Below are 25,881 nucleotides of genomic sequence, written 5' to 3'. Positions count from 1 at the left end.
GCTACCGGCCCAGCGTCCCCCGCCCGGCCTCACAGCTCTGCGCCTTCCGCCAGTTGCGGCGGAATAATTTTAGCTCCGCCGCCGACGCGTAGCGGGATGTGAACGCCCGCCCCCTGTCTCGCGAGGCCTGTTGGGACTCGTAGTCCAAACCTCCGCGGACGGAGGCCCCGGGAACAAGGCGGCGCGGATGAGACGGGAAGGCGGAAACTACACATCCCATGGTGCTTTGCGCGGAGCTCCCGGGGGGGAGGCACACTCAGGGCCGTCGGGCTGGCTGGAGGGGCGGTGAGCACCTGTGTCCTGGCGGCGGCCCGAGCCCCGTCCCTCTGGTCTGCTTGACCCTGGCGCTCCCAGTCACGACGCAGCAGCTGGGGGCCTCGCCGCTGCCCCGGCCTTGCCGGGCCGGGCCGGGCCGGGCCGAGCCGGGGCCCCGGAATCTGCGCCGCCGGTCCCCTCGTGCCAGGCGGCTTATTGAGCTGCCGGTCCATGGGCGGCTCTGATCCGCCACAGCCTCGTTTCCCACTATTCCCTTCGCCTCTGGCCGGCCCTGTGGGTCCACCCCTCTTTTCCTGGTCAGGCCCTGCAGTCCCCTAAAGCCCTCAAGTGGGGTGACCCAAGGGCCCTCCCTGGAGGGCTTAGGCCCTGAAGTGCTGGTTCTGCTCCAGCCTGGCGAGATTTGCCTGTCGCTTAGCACCTGTGTTTCTCTTTGGCTGCTTTTCCAGATGAACAGGATGAAAGTTGACGAGGAGGAGTATTGGCACAGCTCCAAGTGTAAAGCCTTCACATTTGATGATGACGATGATGAGCTCTCCCAGGTATAGTCTTCAGGCTGCATGGGTTGGTAAAACCCTAGAGCAAGCGTCCGCAGCCTTTCAGAAGTGGTGTGCCGCGTCTTCATTTATTCGCTCCAATTTAAGGTTTCGCGTGCCAGTAATACATGTTAGCGTTTTTAGAAGGTCTCTTTCTAGAAGTCTATAATATATAAGTAAACTATTGTTGTATGTAAAGCAAATAAGGTTTTTAGAATGTTTAAGAGGCTTCGTTTAAAATTAAATTAAAATGCAGAGCCCCCAGGACCGGGGCAGTGTGAGTGCCACTGAAAATCAACTTGCCTACCCCTTCCCTAGAGACTCACCTCTTTCTTCCAAAAAATTAGAGGATGGAGAAATCCAGCTGTTTAAGGGCTCCGGTGCATACAGTTTTCAGAGTAGCAGCCCTGTTAGTCTGTATTCGCAAAAAGAAAAGGAGTACTTGTGGCACCTTAGAGACTAACAAATTTATTAGAGCATAAGCTTTCGTGAGCTACAGCTCACTTCATCGGATGCATTCCCAAGTGAGCTGTAACTCACGAAAGCTTATGCTCTAATAAATTTGTTAGTCTCTAAGGTGCCACAAGTACTCCTTTTCTTCATGCATACAGTTAAATCCCACCCCCACACCCACTCCTTGAAAGAAGGAGTCTGAAGGGCATAAATGTTGGGTCCTGCATTCTTTCTCACTTTCTCTATAAATCTTGAAGGATCTGTGTAATGTTCCTGAGAGGGGAAATAAGTAGAAAACACCAAAAAATACGGTATATTTTTCTTTTTAAAAATAATTGAGGGAGTTGCTGGACCTCAGTTCATTTCCTAGTAGATTTGTGTCCGTTGTTGTGCGAGTAGACTCGTAGGAGATTTGGTCCCCTTCATGGCCATTTTAGCAGAGATGCCTCAAACTTGATCAGGGACACTGAATTCCCTCTTGCCCTAGAGTCCCTGAGAATAAACAGAGGGCTTCAGGCATCTGTGCTTAGCACTAAATTAATTGAAAATTTCAGAATTAACCTTTTAACGAGTTCTACTCACTGACTTAGTCTTGCTGGGCAAATAAGAGATAAAAAAACAAGAAATATTTGTCTTATCTTTTGATTGTCTGTGTGGAGATCCTTAAGGTCTCTTGACATCAGGCCTGTAGGGCAAATCTGAGACCTCATAATAAATTGAGGGTAAATTACCTTTCCAGTGATCCCCACCTGCACCTCTGACTAGTTTAAGGTATTTATAACTGACCGCTCAGGTGTTCATAGTCCTCAAGTTCCATATACTGGGTGAAAAGAGGCTGATTGTTGGCCAATTGCCTTGTGCAGAAGTGTGGAACATCTTCCACTGGTCTTTCAGCTGTGTGGGGGCCGGAAAAGGCATGTGCAAAACACTGAAGGCATATGCAAAAAGTTTGTTTGGATGGGAGTGGGTCCAGGAAAGTCTCAGGCTATCTGAGTAGAACAGAGATGGTCTTCATGCTAGCTTTGTGTTTGTCCACAGCTAAAGGAGTCCAAGCGGGCAGTGAACAGCCTTCGAGACATTGTAGATGATGATGACAACGACCTTGAGAAGTTCAGCTGGAGTGGAGAACCAGTGGGCAGTAAGTGCAGGGGTATCTGAAAATTATGTCGGGGAGAGAAAGCATATGAAAACATTCCTGTCTGGACTTGAGCTGTGCAGCTACTTTTCTTACTCCAAAGTCAGATCCCTTCCCCAGGAATACGGGGATCTTGGAGTCTAATCCTCCCATTTCCCATTCTTTCATGTAAATGTGTATCTGCCTGTGTCCATTAGAAGGAGAATGAGATGAGGTCCCCAGTGTAATCTTTCCATTTATACAAGTGGAGGGAGTTCCACTCTCCCTTTCCCAGTATCCAGCACAGGCCAGCATAGACTTTATCCATGTCTGGCTCCACTAAGCTTAGGTGAAGGAACCACCAGAAGTATGACTGACAACCTATTACGCTCTCCCACACTTGAAACCTGTTTCTCCCAGAACCTTTTATGCCAGTTCCTGCAGGACTTTGTCGGAGATGCTACAAGGTTCAGCGTGATGATTGATGGGCTGATGTGGTGCTTGAGGTACAAATTTCAGTTGCAAGCATTTCAGATGGACAGTTGGAGACTGAATGGGAGCTGGGTTATGACAGCTGCTGTCCACATCCTTTTGGGGGTCATGACTCCTGGATTGTTATAGGGAATAGCAGAGATCAAAGTACAGATAAAACTTGCTCGTTGGAGTGCTGGGGATAATCCTACAGTATTTTGAGGTTGTCAGATTCCTTAATGCTGAGAGTCTCCTTCTTGGATAGTTAATATCAGGCATGGCAAGCCAGTCAATTGACTTATCAAATAATGTCAGTTGACTATTATTTGACTATGGTCAAATTTCCACCAAAAATGCCCTGATATGGGTGGCAAGCTACCTTTTTGATTGCATCATGGTCCCATTCTTTCATTTCTTAGAATTTCATTAGATTGTGTTTTTGCGTTTTTCTGAGTTAAAATTACTCAGTTAAGGAACTTGTTTTTGTAATTTGGCATAATTATCTATTTAAGGCTAAACCTGTTGAAGACCATAAAGTTTTACTGTTTTGTTACTGTTCTAATAAATTAGTGCTTTAAAATGTTTGGCCATTTTTGACATTATTTGACCAATATTTGATGGGTCAATTGACCAGTTTTTTGGATCACTAAAATGCACAACCCTAGTTAATATTGATAATTTTATTATAATCTGTTCCCTGTGTTCCCCCATCGACCAGGCCACATTTGTGGCACTGTGCAGACCACTTAAGTGTAATAATAAAGTGTAATAATTTAAAAACTACCCAAACCTACAATGCTAGGTGGTGTGGCATCTTAGATAAAGGGGGCTGGCAGGGCTGGCCAGCAACATGCCTGGGAAAGAAGAGATTTCATTCTTCTGAGAACAGAAAGGGATGGTGTGAGGCAGCGTTGTGTGGAAACTAGATCCATATATCCTAAAGGTCACCACAGTAACAGTTCAGTCCTTTCCAAGCTATGGCCATGGGTGGGAGCTCTAAAGGGTGGGTGATATCAGAGCAGTTTCCTGTTAAGAAGAAGCTTAGATATAGCCATGTCCTCAGGTTTGGACCAACCCAGTGAACTTAAATGTTGTGCATGGATCCCCCACCGTATTCTTATTACCTGAGAGATCAAAGGGTTGCAGTGCTCCCACCATGCTGCAGCAATTCTTTGCATGGAGCCAGCACGTCTCGTCTTGCACCACAGCTGCTCTTCTTGCTTGTGTCTCCTGTTCACCTTCCCAGTCAGCCTCTTCACCCAACCACCCACTATTACAGTCTGGCTCGCTCTTCTTCTGCTGTGCCAGTTGTTCAAAAGCTTGTGTGTGTGGTAGGGCTAGGGTACAGCTGTGCGGAGAGAGAGAGAGAGAGACTACCTGTTGTGCCTAGAGCAACAGGGAGCAGAGCTGAGCAAGTTATCGCCCCCATCTGGGGCGTGTCGCAACACCTGCCTGTCCTCTGCAGGCATCAAAGTTATCTCAGTGCTGTAGTTCCTGGAAGAGAATGTCTAACATTTTTCCAGTCCAGAGAAACCAAAGGATCCAGTATCTAGTTTTGTATCTTCCATTGTGAGCTCTTTGGAGCAGAGAATGTGGCACGCCTCATATAGCACCATTGAAATGTACTGTGTCACATAAGTGATCTGTAATATTTATACAAGCTGTACCCATACCACACCACTGAAATGCAGCCATTTCTGAGGGGAAACGGGGCAGCTGCTTAAACTTCAGCACTACACAAGTTCCAGTTTAAGAAGCTATGTGCTGAGTACTGTATCCAGTTGATACAGGGAGGTAAATACAGAGGCAGAATGTGCAGAATGTTCCAAAACAAAAAATTGATGAGGACACAAGAGTTAACATGCATCTTCCACTCTAGAATTTTTCATTAAAGACTTTGGTTTTATGTCTTTTTGGTGAGTTAAAAGGATTGTTCTCTCTTCATAGGTATTTCCTGGTCCATCAAAGAGACTGCCTCCAGCAGCTCTAACGCTCCTGAAGGGAGAGACTCAGGTCTACAGAAGGGTTCTTCTTCCCATGCAGCCTTCCCCAAGCAAGCCTCCTCTTACTCCATCAGCAGTTTCTTCAAAGGTAAAGTCCCTACTTGGCTGGGGCAGATGGACCTTCCCACAAGAGTGCCAGAGGGGAGTCCAGTTACTTTGTGCGTATCCCAGACCAGGAAGTGCCCCATCTCTGCCCAGCCACAGGCTGCATCAGCCACTTGACAGGTGTCAATGAGCACGTCTGATTTTTATAAAGTAGGGAGAGCAGAGGCGACACGGGGGAGGAGGGGAAGCAGGATCATGTTATGCATCATCTCTGGGGGATTGGCTGAGGCCTCTTTCAGTATAGAGGGGCAGGCCATGTAGACTATATCTTTCAGCATGCTATTCGCTGTGGAGTAGCAAAGCTGCTTGGACCGAGGTGGAGCATGGCATGCTAGGAGCTGTAGTCTCCAGCAGTCACCCATCTGTACTTTAGAGACAGGCTATTTGGGACTGTGTTTGACCCAGGTGGGCTGCGCTTGGTCCTTTCTGCCCCAGAGGCAGTAGGCAAATACCCTTCTCCTGGAGCTGAGATGGCCTCTACTGTTGCATGTGGGGATGGAGCTTGTTATTTCACCTTGGCATTGCCAGACATAGTCCAGCTGGCTGAGGGAGAGTCATGTGGCTCAGCGCTGTTGTCTCTCCAGCTTGGAAACAAGTCTGATTCTAAAGCTGAATTTCCTCTGAATGTCGTCTAACCATGTGTCATGTTTTTTGACTGCCCCCGTTCTTATACGTTAACTGATTTAGTGCTGGTGAAAGGTGCTGAAATCCTAGCCCCTGGAGACTGAAGACTTCTGTATAGTCACAGTGTACGTACAGGTGCTAGTGCCGTCTCCCTCCTCTCACAACACTGTAACCCCAGAGTGGCTCAGTGATCTGTAGTGGACCCCTCCAGGGATAAGAAGGAGTTCAAGCTCCATAACCCTCTCAGCCCCTGGCCCCTCTGGTAGCAAGGGGTCAGTTAGTGCCAGTTTTCTTGTGTAATGTGGACAGATGTCCAGTAGGAAATGGCCTGAGACCCGACACGCCCCTCCCTCCCCCCGCCATTCGTTTCCAGTAGGCTGACCCTGTCTAATAGAGTTAGCCTGGGATGCCCACTTGGAGTGTATTTCTGTGTTCCTTTGGTGAGAGGTGCTGGGGAAAGCCAGTTGAAAATCTCTCACTCTTGCCTGTTTGATTTTTTTAGGAAGAAACAAATTTGGGAGTTTTCAGTCCCTTTCAGATGGTAAGAGAGCCGTTTTTATTCCTTTCTGGGCAGGGTGGGGGAAGGGGGAATAACACTTGACGCTTACGTAGGGGATTTTCACACTGAGTTCAAAGCCCTTTGGAAAGTTGGGTCACTATATCTTCCCCGTGTTACAGATGAGGAAACTGAGGAACAGACTTGCCCAAAGTCCCCCAGCAAATCAGTAGAAGGGTCAGAAATAGACTAGTATCTCCTGACTCATTCCCACAGTCTAATCGCTAAATATGCTGCCTCTTTGATAGAAAATAACCTGCCTGTATAGAGCCTCCTGTGATTTGGAAGGGGCCTCTAGCCAGACTTTCTCACATTCTGGTTCACTGCAGTTCTGTACCCAGTCCATGGACATATGGGCTCCTCTCAGTCCATGGGGCTGTCCCAGGGTTTACTGCTCAGTCTGTTCTTTTAACAAAGGAACCTGTGCTAGGGAGGAAGCTTAGACCTGGGGAAATATAGGAAGGTTGATGTGAATCAGGATCTCAGATGTGCTACTCAGTGTGTTGCCTTCCCCTTCATAGCTCTCTCTGACACAGGCGTTAAAAGCTACGCTCCAGAGCTGCGCAGACCAAAGGCGGAATACAAGGTGGGTGGCTCACATTCACTATCCCGGTGTCAGAGCAATGGACTGCAAAGGTCACATGGGGTGGAAGGGGTGAGTGACTAGTCCCCCTTTTAGCTAGCAGAGGGCAATGCAGGAACTGGGAGCGTGAAGGTGAGATGTACAATCCCAGTTCCAGCCTGCAGGAGTCCCTTCAGCAATAACTCATCAGAGCCTCAGACATCACATCTTTTTCCACTAAAAGTGAGCGTGTTGGAGACACAGGAGTTCTCCCTCTTCTTACTGAGGAGCCCTGCAGAGATGGGCAGAGGGGAATATTTGTTAATGCTTTGCCTGAAAGCCACTTCCCCACCAACAGTGCAGCCGCAGCATTGTCAATAGCTTTATTCCTGTTGTGAGACTGGAACTAGAATCATAGAATATTAGGGTTGGAAGAGATCTCAGGAGGTCATCTAGTCCAACCCCCTGCTCAAAGCAGGACCAACACCAACTAAAATCATCCCAGCCAAGGCTTTGTCAAGCCAGGCCTTAAAAACCTCCAAGGATGGAGATTTCACCACCTCCCTAGGTAACCCATTCCAGTGCTTCACCACCCTCCTAGTGAAATAGTGTTTCCTAATATCCAACCTAAATCTCCCCCACTGCAACTTGAGACCATTGCTTCTTGTTCTGTCATCTGCCACCACTGAGAACAGCCTAGAACTCCATCCTCTTTGGAACCCCCCTTCAGGTAGTTGAAGGCTGCTATCAAATCTCCCCTCACTCTTCTCTTCTGCAGACTAAATAACCCCAGTTCCCTCAGCCTCACCTCGTAAGTCATGTGCCCCAGGCCCCTAATCATTTTCGTTGCCCTCCGCTGGACTCTCTCCAATTTGTCCACATCCCTTCTGTAGTGGACCGAAACTGGACGCAGTACTCCAGGTGTGGCCTCACCAGTGCCGAATAGAGGGGAATAATCACTTCCCTCAATCTGCTGTTAATGCTCCTACTAATATAGTCCAATATGCCGTTGGACTTCTTGGCAACGAGGGCACACTGCTGACTCATATCCAGCTTCTCGTCCACTGTAATCTCCAGGTCCTTTTCTGCAGAACTGCCACTTAGCCAGTCGGTCCCCAGCCTGTAGCAGAGCATGGGATTCTTTTTTCCCAAGTGCAGGACTCTGCACATGTCCTTGTTGAACCTCATCAGATTTCTTTTGGTCCAATCCTCCAATTTGTCTAGGTCACTCTGGACCTTATCCCTACCCTCCAGCGTATCTACCTCTCTCCCCAATTTAATATCGTCTGCGAACTTGCTGAGGGTGCAATTAATCTCATCATCCAGATCATTGATAAAGATGTTGAACAAAACTAGCCCCAGGGCTCGGTCCGCTTGATACCGGCTACCGACTAGACATTGAGCCATTGATCACTACCCGTTGAGCCCGACAATCTAGCCAACTTTCTATCCACCTTATAGTCCATTCATCCAATCCATACTTTTTTAACTTGCTGGCAAGAATACTGTGGGAGACCATATCAAAAGCTTTGCTAAAGTCAAGATATATTACATCCACCGCTTTCCCATATCCACAGAGCCAGTTATCTCATCATAGAAGGCAATCAGGTTGGTCAGGCATGACTTGCCCTTGGTGAATCCATGTTGACTGTTCCTGATCACCTTCCTCTCCTTCAAGTGCTTCAAAATGGATTCCTTGAGGACCTGCTCCATGATTTTGCCAGGGACTGATGTGAGGCTGACTGGGTTCTCTTTCTTTCCTTTTTAAAATATGGGCAATATATTTGTCTTTTTCCAATCATCTGGGACCTCCCCTGATGGCCACGAATTTTCAAAGATAATGGCCAATGGCTCTGCAATCACATCAGCCAACTCCCTCAGCACCCTTGGGCGCATTAGATCTGGACCCAGGGACTTGTGCACATCCAGCTTTTCTAAATAGTCCTTAACCTGTTCTTTCACCACTGAGGACTGTTCACCTCCTCCCCATACTGTGTTGTCCAGTGCAGCAGTCTGGGAGCTGAGCTTGTCTGTGAAGACCGAGGCGAAAAAAGCATTGAGTACTTCAGCTTTTTACACATCATCTGTCACTATCTTGCCTCCCCCATTCAGTAAGGGTCCCATGCTTTCCCTGACCTTCTGACAGCTTTTTAACTCCCAATCAAGAGTGCTACTCTCAGAGCCTCAGGACACCTCACTCAGGAATAACTCCCTGCCCCATGGTGGTGCTGTTCTCCTCCTGAATACGCTGCTTTTCTTTACACACACCCTTCCTTAAGGGATGCTGCTGAGATAAACACCATCCTGGCCACTATGTTGTAGAAGCCCTCTACACCAACATTCCACACAAAGATGGACTACAAGCTCTCAGGAACAGTATCCCCGATAATGCCACGGCAAACCTGATGGCTGACCTTTGTGACTTTGTCCTCACCCGTAACTATTTCACATTTGGGGACAATATATACCTTCAAGTCAGCGGTACTGCTATGGGTACCTGCATGGCCCCACAGTATGCCAACATTTTTATGGCTGACTTAGAACAACACTTCCTTAGCTCTCGTCCCCTGACTCCCTACTCTGTTTGCACTACATTGATGACATCTTCATCATCTGGACCCATGGAAAAGAAGCCCTTGAGAAATTCCACCATGATTTCAACAATTTCCATCCCACCATCAACCTCAGCCTAGACCAATCCACATAAGCGGTCCATTTCCTGGACACTACTGTGCTAATAAGCGATGGTCACATAAACACCCCCCTATACCGGAAACCTACTGATTGCTATACTTACCTAAATGCCTCCAGCTTCCATCCAGACCACACCACACGATCCATTGTCTACAGCCAAGCTCTAAGATACAACTGCATTTGCTCCAATCCCTAAGACAGAGACAAACACCTACAAGATCTCTGTCAAGCATTCTTAAAACTACAATACCCACCTGCTGAGGTGAAAAAAAAGATTGACAGAGCCAGAAGAGTACCCAGAAGTCACCTACTACAGGACCTGCCCAACAAAGAAAATAACAGAATGCCACTAGCCATCACCTTCAGCCCCCAACTAAAACCTCTCCAGCTCATCATCAAAGATCTACAACCTATCCTAAAAAATGATCCCTCACCCTCACAGATCTTGGGAGACAGACCAGTCCTCGCTTACAGACAGCCCCCGAACCTGAAGCAAATACTCTCCAGAAACCACATACCACACAACAAAAACACTAACCCAGGAACCTATCCTTGCAACAAAGCCCAATGCCAACTCTGTCCATTCAAGTGACACCATCATAGGACCTAATCCATTAGCCACAGCATTAGGGGCTCGTTCACCTGCACATCAACCAATGTGATATATGCCATCATGTGCCAGCGGTGCCCTTCTGCCATGTACGTTGGCCAAACCAGACAGTCTCTATGCAAAAGAATAAATGGACACAAATCTGACATCAGGAATCATAACGTTCAAAAACCGGTAGGAGAACACTTCAACCTCTCTGGCCACTCAGTAAGAGACTTAAAGGTGACAATTTTACAACAGAAAATCTTCAAAAACAGACTCCAATGAGAAACTGCTAAGCTTCAATTAATATGCAAACTAGATACCATTAACTTGGGTTTGAATAGAGACTGGGAGTGGCTGGGTCATTACACATATTGACTCTATTTCCCTAAGTTAAGTATCCTCACACCTTCTTGTCAACTGTCTAAATGGGCCATCTTGATTATCACTACAAAAGTTTTTTTTCTCCTGCTGATAATAGCTTATCTTAATTAATTAGCCTCTTACAATTGGTAAGGCTACTTCCACCTTTTCATGTTCTCTGTATATGTGTGTGTGTGTGTGTGTGTGTGTATATCTTCTTACTATTTTGTATGGAAAGTGTCCTTTCCTTCTTTGTCACTGCCCCCCACAGAGATCATTAAGTAGGTTAGTCTCTGAGGGGCCACAAGTACTCCTGTTCTTTTTGTATGGAAAGTGTCCTTTCCTTCTTTGTCACTGCCCCCCACAGAGATCATTAAGTAGGTTGTGGGGGGGGGAATAATCTAGCATAATAAAGGGGGAAATAATAGCTATGGGATGAAACGAAGGTAGGAATAGTTTCTTCTGATTTCCAGGACCAACTTCTGGACAGTGATCTGGATCAGGCGGAGGAGCTGTCTCAGTGGAAGCCCTGATTCTTGGAACATCTACCATAGACTGTGCAAGGCCCTAGAACCGTACATCAGGGCCCAGTCCTGCATTGGCATCTTAGAGGGAGGGGCGGGGTGGAACCTAAAAGGCACTTCCTTTTCTGGCCTGTATGATTTGATGAGACATCAGTGAATTTTAAAATCCCATGTACTTTTCCCCACTGCTGCCCATTGTTCACTCCCTGCCTCTCACTCAGGATGGGGCAGTGACACTTGCCTGGTCCCTTTCACCTCCTCATTTGAGTCCCTTTCCTTTGTGTGTCCCCAGGCACTAGCCCAAGGCTGTTGGCTTTGGGTTCCCTGTGCTGCCAGGGAAGGCTCTCCTGAAGAAGCCTTCCTGAGGGTAGAATGGGAATGGGAAGATGTAACTGAATCCTTTCCCTGCCAATTCATGGTCTCTCAAATTGTCGGGGGGGGGGAACATTTGGGGTTTAAGGTCCCTGGGGTGGGAGCCCATTCTAAGATGCACCTCCCATATGAATGTAGTGATAGTCTTTGTCCAAGGCAGTAAATAGACACCCTGCTCTCCTTTTGGCCTCTGGCTCTATCCAGTAGGTGGGGCCTGAGCAAAAGTCATTGCCACCTGAGACTCTGTGGGAATGTGTCCTCATCCCCAAAACCACTCCAGCTGTCACCTTCCTAGGTAGTTTCAGCAGAGGAGCTAAGGACTGAATGGGCCACTGAGATTGAACCCTGCTGTTGGCTTTTGAGGGAGCTCTATGAGGTTAGAGGTCAGACGTGTCAGGGTAGCGTGAGAGCATGCTCTCCCGCACAGTACCTGGGCTGTAGCTATCGTGCGGATAAACAAGAGACCTCTGTCTCTGCAGGTGTGATTGGCCCCTTTCACCCAGCAGTAAAAGTTTGCACGTAAATGGTAGCCTGATGGCATTCTGGGTACTGAACTTCAGAGTCTCTTGAATTGCGTTGGCACCAGTGGTACCAGCCAGTAACCAGATCAACCTGCCTCCTCCCCCACAAAGGTTCCAGGAAAGTGACAAGATTCTGGAACATCCTTCCCCAGGCCAATTCAGTCGCATCAGAACTCTACTACTCTCATTAGTTGCAAAGCGTACTGGGAAATCCTTCTAGCTGCTGTCAACTGTGTGACAAGTTATTTCATCAGTCCCAGCTTTGAGTGGGAGGTGGGAGGAGCTGCACAGCAAACACTGGAATAGCTTGGCCCCTCAGCATCTCGAGAAGTTGATGAGCTTATGTCTTCTGTTGCAGGATTACAGCAGCGACTGGAGTCCCAAGGATACAGTCAGACGAATGCAGAGGGGCAAGGTAAGGACGTTCCTTTTCCATCTGCTTGCAAGAGGGGAACCTTGGTTGTTACGGGATTCCCGAGGTGCAGCCTGGGACCATGGGACCACTGTGCCCTCTTAACTCTCCAGCCTGGGCGCTCTCTCTGCTTTGCTAGTGACAAGCAGAAAACCCATCCAGGCACTATCATCACTCAGCACAACTGCATGTGTAACCCTACACCCAGCTAGATTGCATTAATGTTCCCAGAGCTACTCATGAATCATACAGAGAAAGGCACCAGGCCAATCCCCTCAAGCTCCCAGCCTTGTACGTCAGGACTATACTGTCTTGCACTGCTCAAGACGAGCACTGCAAGTCTATTAATTGATTCACCACTTCATCAATGGAAAGTGGATATACACCAGCTTTGTAAACCTGAGCAGATTCACCAAATGCTTCAGGCAAACTCACTGGTAAAGATAAACAGTAAAGCAAGTTTATTGACTACAAAAGATAGATTTTAAGTGATTACAAGTGATAGGCGGAAAGTCAGAATTAGTTACCAAAATAAAATAAAATACAAGCACACAATCTAAACTCTCAACCCTATTATTGGGCAACATCTAGACTAAGTAGTTTTTCTCACCCCACTGTATCTTGCAGTTCATAATACACAGGGTTTCACCCTTGAAACCTGGGCGAGTCTCCTCTATTGGAGTCTTCAGTCTTCTGAGTGTCCTTGTTGCTTACAGCATAGGTGGGGAAAGAAGAAAAGGCTAAGCCTGGGGCCACTGTGTTCTGTTTTATACCCTTTGTCCATGTGCTTGGAGAACACAAGTCCAGGCATGTCTGGTGGGCATTACTGAGTCACAAGGTGAAGCAGTACTCTGGTGTCTCCTGTGAGTGAGTCATTGAATTGTAACTCCTCTGCTAGACAGTGGCTGGTGATGTCTGTTCAGCACCCATCCGGGTGTTGGTTACCTCCTTGTCATTGTCTCTGGAGAGCTATTATCTGGGAGCTTCTCAAATACATGGCATATTTTAATGAAAACTATACAACACAATTCTTATAATTTCATACACATTGATGATATTTTTAATTTATATGCAATATCACAATTATATATAAATGAGGAATATGGGGGTTACAGGACACTCCCCCAAGGTATACATATTTAGATATGGGGGTTACAGGGCGCTCCCCTGAGGTATACATATTTAGATAGAACAGCTTTTGGCAGATCGTAACGTTTCCCCTGATACCTCACATGGCATGCTTTATATGCAATATCATAATTATATATAAATGAGGAATATGGGGGTTACAGGGCATTCCCCCAAGGTATAGAGTGTCACATTGATGCTCTAAGGCTGCCTCCTGCTTCCACCTCTGTATTGTGGGATTGGGCAGGAGAACTGGGCAGCTCCGTTAATTGGTTGCATGGCCATAGTGGGCACAACTGTCCAAAGCTCTGTGCCCACCTATGGCTTTGCCAAGTAGAAGGAGCAAAAGCAGAAAGGAAGCACTGAGATACCGTTAGAGTCCAGAGTAGGTGACAGGTGGCAATCATTGGGCTACTGCTAGAGCCTTTGTCTCTGTTAGACCCTGGAGGCTTCTCCGATGGCATGAGGTCATCTTCAGTGCCGCTGACCCTTCTGGAGCTGGCGTTATGACAAACTACCCGTGGGGTCAACTTCAGGGCTCTGGCTCTCTTCATAGTTGGTGGCAATCAGAGGTAGGGAGCAGGGAAAGTTGGAGTTGTCCTTGGTGCAGTGGAATTGGGACCTTGGTCCCAGCTGCTCAGGGCTGGCGGTGAGCAGATGAGTCCTGTGGAGGAGAAGGTGGTGTGTGCAGAAGTAACCACCTGACTGCTGCTACCCCTTCGCTAAGGTTGTAACTATCCTTTCTTAGCAGTTGGTGAAGGGCTTTGCTTCCATCTCCACTGAGGGAAAGGGTAGCTCCAAGGCTAAGGAGAGATGGGGGAAGAGCAGCTCTGGGCTAAAAGGGAACCAAGGAAGAGGCAGAGTCTTCCAGTTCCAGTCTGCTGATCAGCTTCAGAGGAACCCAGATAACAGGGCCCTTCTGCTCTGATGAGTTCTGGTGGTTTGCAGGGTGTTCTGGGCAGCAGCGCAGGCACCATGCTGCCCCCAGGCTGTATAGTTAGAGAACCTGATCCTGCAAAACCCCTTCAGTGGGAGACTTGCTCACAGCCCTAGGCTCAGAAGGAATGAGAAAGGTTCTGAAAAGGAGTGATTCATGTTGCTGAATCATTCAAGATTAGAGAGAGGGTTAGCTCCTTGTATCTTGGTTGGATTCCAGGCACCTGACTGATGCAGTGTTTCCTTGTCTCCAATGATGTCCCAGATTTGCTCACTGGAGAGGTTCCGTTCCCTGCAGGAGAAGCTGATGCTCCTGGATGAAGCTGTTGCGGTGCATGATGGGAATATCATTACAGCTGTGAGTCCTCCTCTGGCAGTATAGGGTTGGGTGGGTGGTGGTGAGGATGGTTTCATAAGGGGTCCATGTATCTGCACAGCTATTTAGCTCCTGAATGCTGCTGGTGCTTTGAATTAAAATCAATGTGTTACCAAAAAGAGCCAAGTCTGAGGTCTGGGAAACTCCATGTTCTCAGTCTTTGGTTGAAAGTCATGTGCTTCTCTGGAACCTCTGGTTGGAATCCCCAGCAATCGGCTCCTTTTCCACTTCCTGTGCCCGATGAATCAGGTTCCCTGTCACTGCCTGTGTTCAGGGCTTGGGGTGAGCTGTGGAAAGCTTAGGTCCCATCTGCTGCACACTGCACTGAATATTCCAGGGAGCTGCTCATAAGGGGAGAGGTTTGTCCCAGGCTCTTAGCCTCCCAGAGCATTGTGCAGCAAATGAGCCATGCGCTGGGTGGTGTGATCCCTCCTACTCCAGTGAGTGGGTGAGGTGGTCCCTGTATGTATGCTGTTAGGAAAGCTCTTTAGGGCCCTTTAGGAGGGATGTGAAGGAAATGCCATAGTTTAAGAATTGAAGCCTCTCTTATCTAAGCTATAGAAAAGCCAGCAGACCTTCTCCCCAAACCAGTGTGTGTCAGCTCACAGGCTCCCCCAGGCCTGTGTTTGGCCTATGCAGTACGGAAGACACTAGCATTGCTCAATACAGAACACCGATCAAGCCTTGCTTGAAGGCTGGAGCTGAGATGTCTGTGGCTGATTGGGCCTCCCCTGATGTCTCTGCCTATCCAGATGCTAGTGGGGGTTCATCTGCTCAGCTGAGGGATGTCTCTCTTCTGCTTGCAGATCCTAATATTCCTGAAGAGGACACTGAAGAGAGGTAAACGTGGCTGGAAGTGTCTAGGGCCAGTGGTGTTTGTGCAGGATTATGTTTCTCAGTTAAGGGGAGCTTCTCACCTGCTGCAAGTTAAAGGGAGAAAAGGGCTGGGATCACTTTTTTTTATGTGCTGCTTAACTGAGCCAAGTGTCTCCTTGAGAGAGATGCACCTTGGATCCAGTGAGCGTAATGGGACGGGGTTGGTGCTGGCTGTGAAGACCCAGAGAGACTGTGTGAGCACCTGGAACTCTGTTAGGAGATGGCAGAGGTTGGGGTGGGGATGAATGAGAAGGAACCTGTGTGGGATATGACCATGCACCACAGAGTGCTCGGCCGTTAAACAGGTGGAACTGGGTTCCTTTCCTAACCCCTGGTCACTAGAGGTTGGACTAAGTTCTGGAGGCGGGGGTTGCAGAATCCTTTAGTTTTCTTCCAGAAGTTAGTAGCACCATCCATACTGAAACAGCCCATGCTGGCCAGCTCACACCTTCTCATGGCTCCTCAGTGCTGACATGCTGTCTGTTTCTCCCCACTTAGAAATCCTGTTCCAAGAGCTGGAGGTGAGACAGGTGGCCCTGCGCCATCTAATCCATTTCCTGAAAGAGACAGGGGAGCAGAAGCTGCTCCTGGACTTGCTCAGGTGAGGCTCCCCACCCAGCATCAAGGCTGGGCTGAGCACACTGCCTGTGGTTGGACCCAGAGTGGAGGGTGCTGAGCGGGGCTAACGCTTTGTTTCCCTTTGCAGGTTCCTGGATAGGACCGAGGAGTTTGCCGTGAGTATTCCCAGCCATGGCAGGACCTTCTCCTGTATAGCTTTTACGAGGTGGGGGAGACCCCTCAGAGACTCCTCGCACATCCCCACCCTCCAGCAAAGGGTGCTGTTGTGACAAGAGCCTGGGGACTGGGAATGGCTAGCCTTTAGGCATGGTGTAGTCAGTGGACAGGGCTTGAGTTCATGTTTTGTTGGAAGGTGACATTCAGGATCTCCTGAGCCCATTGCCTTTTGAACAGCTCCTGTTTTCTTTCTGCCCCCTCCAGCTTTCCCAGTACCGGGAGCACTTGAGCATCCAGGATGCAGAGAAACGAAGAGAATTTCTTAAAGGCTGCATCAGGTGAGCAAGGAAGGTGGGGGACTGGTGGGGTCTGAGTGCCTCCTGGAGGGTGGAATAAGAAGTGCAGCCTGCTAGAACCAGTAGAGCAAGAATAGTCTACTTTTTGTCAAGGTATAGTCAAGGTCCAGACTCCAGAGAAAGAAAATAATAAAAAAAGTAAAAAAAAAATTTTTGGGTCTTTCAAAAGCGTCTGGTGGTCCAGATTTGGCCCTTGGTCCTCCTATTGACTACCCCTGCAGTAGAATTTTGTGATGCATAGGATTAAAGGGACAGTGGTCTCTCTTTCATCACTGAGCGGGGGTCTGAGGAACAACACAGTGATTATGAACAGCCTGTGGTGATCAGTACCCCAAAATATCTTCTGCTGACCAGAGGGCAGAGACACCTTGGGGAGTTTCTGATCATTTACCCCGTGGAGGGGATGAGACCTGGGGTGCCAAGGTGAAATGTTAGTCTCGGGTGGGTATCACTAGCACTGTTCTGAGCTTCCTTCTCTCACCTACCGCTCCCTGAAGTCCAGAAGATTTCCCCCTCTGATTGGGCTCTCTTTGTAGATGGCCTCCATCAGAGAGAGCAGGCAGTGATCTGGGAAGCTGAGCTTGAGAACTCACTGTCACTCCCAGAGCATTTGGGTGGGTGAGGCCAAAGAGGGATGCCATTCTGATTCATCATGAATATAGGGAGCAAGAACATGGGGAGTGCATCCCCCGGGAACTCTCAGGTAAGGTAAAGTAGGGAAGAGAGAGCCCCTCCAGGCGTTGTATGCTGGGAAGAGATGCTGATAGTGGCTGTCCTCATCTCTTTGCTGCCCAACAGGTTACCATTTTCATCTGAAGATGCCGTTCATGTTCAAGACCATTATACGCTCCTGGAGAGACAGATCATCATTGAGGTAAGTGCCTCGCTCCTTTGGCCATAGAGGGAGTGTGTCTCGGAGCTCTCCATCTGCCCCTGGCTCAGACCGACCTGTTCTAATGCCAAGGTTCCCTATCTGGGAGGAATAAGAAGTTTCTAGATGCTGTAGCTGACTAGCTTGTGACCTCCTGGATCTAATGTGACTCCATATCCAAGCTTTGCTGATAGACAACTGCACCAAGTTGCCCCACTGAGAGTCAGACATCTTCATGTGCTGATGGTATATGCAGGGCATTCGCTTCAGAGCTGTGCAGCACATTAAGATGGTGTCACGCTGTCCAGAGTGGCTCACAACCGTGAATCCCAGCCTCAGGACAGACACTGGTTTTATGTTCTATAACGAGATTTCACTCACCCAGTAACAAATGTGAACTCCTGCAGCACTGTAACAGTCTTACATGGAGTTACAGACAGTCTCCTTGGACACTCCAGTCTATTTTGCCACCCAGGCAAGTTGGATGAAATGATAAATGGTCCCTTACATCAAAGATCACAAAAGATGCAGATTGCTCCCAGTCCCAAGAGACAAGTCACTGACGCCAGATCTCACACAAAAGGCAACTCTTGTAGCCAATCCGACAATAAACTAAGAATTTATTAACTAGGAAAAAGAAATGAGAGTTATTTACAGGCTAAAGCAGGCAACATATATACACAAATGAGTTGGTCTGTGGTTCCAAAAGGTGACAGAGATATAGTAATCTGTCAGCACTGAATGTTTTCTACGACTAACCCAGGTTGACCCTGGGGATCTCTGCTTTTGTTTCCTAGCTCCAGCCCTGTGAGAGTCCAAACAGCAGAGAGTCTGAAGAATTTTCACGTCAGCTGTCTTTTATTTCCTTCTTCCAAAATTCAAGCTGATGGGTTGGGCTTTCTTTCACATGGCACCTTATAGGTGTAAGAGGACCATCAACCCAGTCTTTGTATAGTGATGTTTCACAGTGGCGCACTTAGTTTTGATAGTCCTTCTGGATGGGTGGGGGGAAACAGTCCTGCTGCCTGGGTTCACAAGTTCAGAGCAGACATTTTTGCAATTATAAAGTAAAACTTACGTACTACCTTATAGCACAGAGTTCAGACGTTACGAATAAGATTAATGCGTGCAGCAACTTGCAGGCATTTTATAGAGTCTAATTACTAAGCACATCCTTACAAATCGAACACCTGTCTTGAGCAATGCTAACATACAGGTGAGCTGGTCTGGTTTCCACCTATGAATTTGTCAGTGCTCAGCTGACACCTACAGCCTTGGCAAGGGCTGGCACCTGGTCTAGCAATGTCACAGATGGTCTTGTTGAAATCAGGGCTGTCATGGAAACTGGACCAGACAACCCTCATCCTCTGAGAACTGGATGAAAAAAGTGTGGCTGGCCTGGTTTCCATGCAGTCTCTCTCATCCTACTTCTCTAGGCAAATGACCGGCATCTGGAGGCCTCTGGGCAGTCTGAGATATTTCGGAAATACCCACGAAAAGCCTCGATCCTCAACATGCCACTGGTGACCACGCTATTCTACTCCTGCTTCTACCACTACACAGAGGCTGAGGTGGGGGCAATAGCGGGGTAGGCAGGGGGCTGGATTTCTGTACCGAGATCCTTGGTATGGGTTACTAAATGATAGTGCCCAGCTCTTCCTCGCACTTCCCATCAGTAGATCTTAAAGCACTTTACAAGGGAGTTTAGTGTCACTACCCCTGTTTTACAGATGGTATGGAGGTATGGAGAGATGCAGTGACTCACTCAATGTCCCCAGCAGACCAGTGGGCAGCCAGGACTAGAACTCATATCTCCTGAGTCCCAGTCCAGTGCCACTCGGCCACACCGCTCAGCTAATAAAGTTGGCACACTGGTAAAGAAAGGATGAAACTATTCCCCTCCAGCTACAAAGATCCTCCCCCACACCCATCACGCAATCTCCAGAGAGAGTTCCCCATACCTTGTAGAATGGTCCCCACATTTTATGGAGTTCTGGCACTTCAGGGGGCCATAAGAAGTGTGGGGACGGCTTTAGAGAGGGGCATTTTGCCTGGTACGACAGCCATCACAGAAGAGTTGGCATCTCAGGGAAAGCAGCTATCTTGCACTGTTTCAGAGGCAGCTGCTGGATCCAGCGCCCAAGGGGTTAACTTGGTTATTAACCTTTTCAGGCCCAAATGTGGGACAATGGTCTTTGAAGTGTGTGTGAGCGCCCTAGGCTAGAGGCATGGGAGACCCAGGCCCAGATAGCAGAGGAGGAGATGGGAGAGTTGCTTCCTTTGGAACCTCCATTTCCCAATCTAGCATTAGCAACTTTGGTAAGCAGGAGTTCTGGGTCTGTCAAGGTGGTCTACATTGCAGCTGGGAGTGAGTCTCCCAACCTGGGTAGACAGACTTCCTCTAGTTGGGCTCAAACTAGTCCACTAAAAATAGCAGTATGGATGTTCTGGCTTGTGCGGAAGTTCGGGCTCCAAAGCCCACTTGACCCCCTAGGCTTCAAAGCCTGAGCTGGAACATCCATATTGCTGTTTTTAATGCACTAGCTTGAGCCTTGCTAGCGTGAGTCTGCCTGCCTGGGCTGGGAGACTTGCTCCCGTCTGCTGTGTAGACATACCATAAGGGGCTGGGGGGGGGCCAAGATCTGAAAAGGCTGAGCATACTATCTGTCTCTCCAGGGGACATTCAGCAGTCCAACCAACCTGAAGAAAACCTTTAAGGTAGGGAGTGAAATCTGACTGGTGTCTCATTCTTGGTGGGAGGTGGGTTTCTATGATAGCATCAATAAACATGCAGGCAACAGAGCTGGGGTGCCTGGGAGGAAGGAAATAGAGAGGCTGAGTCCTGTCAGAAGTAGGGGTTACCGGCTTGGCAGAGAAAGGGTTTCTCCCCAGATAGAAGGGGAGTGGGATTAGATCCAGCTGTTAGATAAGGGGCAAGCTCTGTGGAGACCTTTGTTTTGGGCTGGGCTGGAAGTCGGACCCTCCTGGGGGACAAGGGAGGAAGTTTGGCTGCAAGAGCCTGCTGGAAGTTCTGTGGGGAACTTGGGGTGTGAGGAGCTTCTGGGATCCCAGGTTACAGGAACCCTTGCCCCTGGATTTGAACCTCAAGCTCTGTGAGGCTGTTCCCTTAACTAGGGTGAGCTCCTCTCACCCTTAGCTGGCTTTGGTGCTCGGCCTGCGGGTGGTCCTATCTTGCTTCTTATGGCTTGGAAGGGGAAAACGGGCCCTCCTCACTGCCAGTCCATTGCCAGCCTCAGCCTGCTGCACCAGCCCTGTTGGAAGCCCCCTCCGTACCTTCCAGCAGCATGGTACTCTCCTTGGAGTAAGTGTGGAATGGGGTGGGCCATGCTGGGGGCCTGAGCCGTGTTAACCCTGCCTCGGTAGGAGTTGCAGATCGTTTGTGTGACCCTACATGTAGTACTGTGCTGCCGGGCTCAGGCTTGGATCGCACTATCCCTCCCCTGGCTTGGTTCCTGCTGAGTGGTTGGTGCTGCCTGCTCCCTCACCCCAGTCTGTGCTCTCATCCTCAGCATTCAGTGTCTCTGCCTTGCAGATCCCAGACAAACAGTATGTGCTGACAGCCCTGGCTGCCCGCGCCAAGCTGCGAGCCTGGCATGATGTGGATGCCCTGCTCACCACCAAGGTGAGTGGCAAAACTTTTCTGGGGGGTGGGTCCAAACACTTGCTGTTTCCTGGGTATATCCATCTGGTTAGAGGGTGGTGAGCTGTCTGTCCCTTGTCTGGCCTGAGCTGCTCTGGGCTGAAGTATTCCGCGGGCCCTGCTCCAGCACTGTGACTTGTCTGGCCCGCTCTGGGGTTTATTTGGAGAAGCACTGCTTATTAGCTCTGGGCCTGGCCCATCCATGCTGTGGGGTCCAGATTGAGTTGCTCAGAGAGCAGGTTCCCCTGTCTAAAGAAGCTGAGATGGACTTAGTACAGCTCCTACTAGCTCAGCCAGAGAAGGAGGCTGCCTTGAGGCTCAGCTGCAGGGGATTCACATGCATTGTGAACTCAGCCTCCAGACATGGGACGCTTCTGATCGTGGAACAAGGGTCTGGCAGGAAAGAGCAGCATCCTCAGCCAGAGGAAGATTACCACTGCCCTCTAGAGGCTATGGAGAGGGTAGGGAGGAGGAGCAATCCCAGCGGCTCCTCTGCCCTGCACCCAAATCTACTAACAGCCCTGTCCCCCAATTCCCCACCCTCTGGGAATCTTGCATGGGACATCCCTTTTGAAAAGATTAGTGCTGAGTTTGGGCTGTGGTTTCAGAACTGGCTGGGTTACACCAAGAAGAGAGCTCCCATTGGCTTCCATCGAGTGGTGGAGATCTTGCAGCGGAACAGCGCCCCCGTGCAGGTGAGCAAAGGAACTGCCCTGTCAGAACACACCATCCCGTCTGCTATTCTGCTACACTAGATCAGACCTTTGGGCCATTCGGTCTGCAATCCTGTTGCACTGACTCAGACCACTAGGTCACCTACCTTGCTAACATGCCGTCAGCAATGGCCATTACCTATACCTTACAGTGCATCTGGGGGGGAACTGTTTATTTCTTCCTGATCCAACAAGTGAATTCGCTTACAGCCCAGAGGGGGCATTGACCCTGTGTGGTTGTTGCCTGGCTTCCATAGCTGGGGATGGTGAAGGACTTCCCCATGTGAAGTTCCTCTTTGTTTGGGCCAGCTGAGTCCCTTGGGGATAAAGATGTTTTACGTACATGTGCCTGGAAGGAACATCATAGGGGTGAGAACCAAGGGAGGTAGATGCAGCAGTTTGCCAGAAGCTGGGATTGGGTAACAGGGCATGGATCCCTTGATGATAACCTGTCTGTTCATTCCCTTTGGGGCACCTGCCATTGGCCACTGTCAGAGGACAGGATGGACCTTTGGTCTGACCCAGTATGGCCTTTCTTATGTTCTAAGTCATAGTGCTATAAGAGCGTGGGGAGGCTGGGATTGGCTCTGTCGAAGCGGTACATGCAGACTGGCTTTGGAGGTTGGTGGTGCCAGGCCACACTTTCTTATCAGGCTTAGGTAGTTACCTCAGCTAAGGGAGATGGACAGCAGTAGGCTCTGAGGTGTCTGAGGGATCAGATTGTGGATGGGAAAGCCCCTCTAAATGATCCAGACCATCGAATGGCTTCTTCCCTACATTAGGTTTCTAGATGCTTCATTTGGGCAAGTGTTCAACTGATCCCCTTGAGTTGGGATAGTGTAGGAATTGCCCCCTGGGTTGGCAGGGCCCTTGAGGAGGGGCTAGGTTCATTACCCCTGGAGCCTCCTAAGCAGGCTCATCTGTGAGGCTGTCCCATCCATGCACTATCCTCTGCTTGCAGAGGGGGCCAGACTGTGTGGTGACCTTCTGTAAGAGGCTAGTTAACTGGACCAGGGGTGTTTTGGGGGAGAAGAGGCGACTATGGGGAAGTGAGCTCTGCTGATGCTTCCTGCCTTCCCATCCAGGTGCTGCAGGAGTACGTGCGCCTCGTGGAAGACGTTGAGACAAAGTTGAACCTTGCCATGAAATATAAGTGCCATGACGTTGTTATTGATGTGAGTCCCTGCTGTACAAGGCGGGAGATCTACATCCCCCCCACACACAGACATACCTTGCTGGGGGCAGGCTCTCCCACATCTCCCTTGCCTTGTTGTCATGTGCCCATCTCATTTACCTCTGGGTAGACGCACTTTCCCTGTGTTTTAGTGTCAGCTGGTGCTCCCAGAACCAGCTAAAGCCAAGTGAGCCCTGCTCACGTTCCCTCTACCCCCACCTCCAGGAGCTTTGCTGGGGCTTCACAATCCCAGCCTGCAGCACTCCCTGCTGTTCCCGCCTGAGCTCCTCTGGTGTAGAGATGCAATTGTGCTGAATGGCACAATTCAGAGACGGTTATCAGCTTGGGAGTGGCTTGAGGCTTGGAATTTGCTCTACAGCAGGACGTGAGCTTCCGTCATCAGGAGTGAAAAGTCAGTGCACCAACTCCTTGAACCTCTCCTTCCTGGAGGGGGTCTTTCCAAAAGGTTTGAGGTGAAGGCCCAACCTTCCATTGGGGCATCCCATAAGATCTGTGATTTTTCACCAGGACTGGCTGCCTGTGATGGATCCTGCTGCACAGCGATGAATCTTTGTGGAAATCAGCATGTGGCCAAGGTTCTGGGGAGATTGGAGGGTTATTCCTCAACTGAACAGAGGGGTGCTGCCCAATAAAGAAGTTTGCTTCCCTTAACTCTGTTTTGCTGTTTAACTAGACATACAGAGACCTGAAGGATCGGCACCAGCTGATGGCATACAGGTGTAAAGTGGAGCGGGGTTCTGCAGAAGAGGACAAGATAGACAGTATCCTCAGGAACTTGGTAAAGAATGACTCCTCGCCCACATACACCCAGAGCCAGCCCTGTGGTGCTCTCTCCTATAGATGCTAATCGGAGACAGGAGTGGGTTTGTTTGGTGGTGGCATTGGGGTTGCTGCCCTGTGTCCCCACATCCTCATCTCTCTCCCTGCTGGGAAGATGCTAGTCCAGGTGGAGGTTCCAGTTAGACACAGGAAAGGGGGATCTGTGCAGAGTCTCTGGAGGAGAAGAGCTGGTGCTGGGAAAGGGAGAAATAACTGCTCAGTGCTGAGTCCCCACACCAAAGAGTTGATTTCTGTTTTTGCGATAGCGAAAAGAGGCTCAAGGCATTGTGCTAGGACTAGTGTCATGGGTGTGAAAGACAGTCCCTGCCCCAGAGAGCTTACAGTCTTAGCATGTGATGAGCAATAACAAGTGGTGCTTTAATGTGGGGCTGGGCTCCTTTTTGATGGTCTATTCTGGACACAACCTGCTAAGTGACTGTTTTGGGTCCTCGTGAGATCAAAGGGTTTTTTACCTCTGGGTTTGGTGTTCTGTTTTACTTCTCCTATTAGGCCCAATTGTATTAAAAGCTTATAGTGAGTCATAAACTGACAGGGGACTGCAAGTCAGAAATGTCTGACTCAGAATCCTGGCTTGCTGCATGGCCTTGTCCCTTTCCTTCATGCCTTAGCTTCTCCATCTATACCATGCAAGTAATCCTGACCCACTTCCTAGGGGATTGTGTGGGTCCATATATTGTGGTGATGATCTTTAGCACTTGCCTTTATTGCTGCTTGTCTGCTCCCTACATTTGACTCAGCTTGGGGCAGTTACACTAGCGTGGTCAGTTTGCACTTCCTGACTTTAGTTGTTTTTTGTTGCTGATCCCAGGCGCTAGCCCCAGAGCTGCTGGATTTGGATTCCCCATGCTGCAGGGGAACATCCGACTGTTTTCATTGACTTAAACCTCAAAGCTTTCCAGGCACATCAGTTTATAAACCCGCCGACCTTGTCATTTGCTGCAACATCACTCGAGTGTGGGCTGAATTCCCTGACAGTGTTCTCCCGTCCAGTGGGGCAGATACTCCCTGGGCATATTTCTGAGGGATCTGAGCTGCGATCAGCATTAATACTAGCCATGTCCTGTTGTTCTTCTCTTTCAGCAAATCCGATGGAAGAATTGAGGTGTCTACCCACCTCAGAAGCAGCCCAATTTGCCATTGCCATGCCATTGAGAGAGGAAACTATGGAGCCAGCCTCAGTGCCAATAGAGCAAGTTCCGTTTCCCGTCTTGGTGTGGTTTGTCTGATATTGCCAGTCAGTGCCAGTGGCTCCTGGGACAGAGAGGCATCCAGGCTGATATAAGGCAAACCCCACTATCTGGCTAGTGGGACAAGACACTGACGAACTGGAGTCAATGTTCTGTAACTGGCTAGGCCATGAGGTGGGCATGGCTTCAGTGTACAGAGGGAAGTAAAGTCAGGCAAAGCAGTGGCTACTTCAGATTTGTGCAGGATCAGGATTCATTCAGGTGAGAGGAACAAGACAATTACCCACAAAAGATCTCTCCTAAGGTTAGAGGTGACCCGCTCCCTTGCCATACCAGCTGCTAAGGCTCGGGCAATGATAGCCATGTCAGAAGAGAAGACGCAGGAACTGCAGACTGGACTGCGTTCTCCCTGCCTCTACGAGCATGATGGGTAGGGAAAGACTTCTTGCCACTTAAAACTCCAACCTTCCTGTTTGTCTCTGATTCAGAAAAGAAGCTTTCAGTAAACTTCTGCAGATTGCATATCCCCACTACAAAGCCCTGCATCTCAAGACCTCCCTCTTCACCCAAAGGGAAGCTGGGAGTTCTGCCTGGAGCTCATCCACTCCCTCATTGGGTTGGTTAGAGAATGAGGTGAAATTCCCTCCCAGCAAGTGCTGAAGATGCTGGCCCCACAAAGCCCCTTGGAACAGTCTCTTCTCCCTGGCCTTTACATTGGGAAAGTTTTTGTTACATCCCTTAAAAATGTGACTCTCCCCTGGGGTTCCCTGCCAGCTTTGTTGTGTCAGACCTCACTTTCTGTTCTGTAAATAAAGCTGTGTGTCTGCCTCTC

At 49.2% G+C, this 25,881-nt stretch overlaps 1 protein-coding gene across 6 annotated transcripts; it reads left to right on the top strand.

The window, feature by feature from the left end:
* Nucleotides 1-3: 3 nt before the first annotated feature.
* On the top strand, nt 4-25,881 carry VIPAS39 (VPS33B interacting protein, apical-basolateral polarity regulator, spe-39 homolog). Of its 6 annotated transcripts, none has more exons than XM_038405317.2 (20): nt 4-221; nt 723-815; nt 2,301-2,400; nt 4,795-4,938; nt 6,082-6,120; nt 6,657-6,721; nt 12,122-12,178; nt 14,505-14,597; nt 15,422-15,455; nt 15,990-16,092; nt 16,198-16,225; nt 16,491-16,564; nt 17,381-17,456; nt 18,890-19,024; nt 20,130-20,171; nt 21,007-21,096; nt 21,723-21,809; nt 22,913-23,002; nt 23,696-23,800; nt 24,943-25,881. In XM_038405317.2, the coding sequence occupies exons 1-20, from the start codon at nt 219-221 to the stop codon at nt 24,961-24,963; spliced, it is 1,479 nt and encodes a 492-aa protein (XP_038261245.1). In that variant the 5' UTR covers nt 4-218; the 3' UTR covers nt 24,964-25,881. The 6 variants fall into 6 exon arrangements, with proteins under 6 accessions (XP_038261245.1, XP_038261244.1, XP_043372192.1 ...); XM_038405316.2 differs by having other exon boundaries at nt 175-285; XM_043516257.1 differs by lacking the exon at nt 4-221 and adding an exon at nt 13,743-13,875 and having other exon boundaries at nt 333-815.

This window comes from Dermochelys coriacea, chromosome 6 (assembly GCF_009764565.3).
Source record: "Dermochelys coriacea isolate rDerCor1 chromosome 6, rDerCor1.pri.v4, whole genome shotgun sequence".
NCBI lineage: Eukaryota > Metazoa > Chordata > Testudines > Dermochelyidae > Dermochelys > Dermochelys coriacea.
This window is presented reverse-complemented; position numbering and strand designations above follow the sequence as displayed.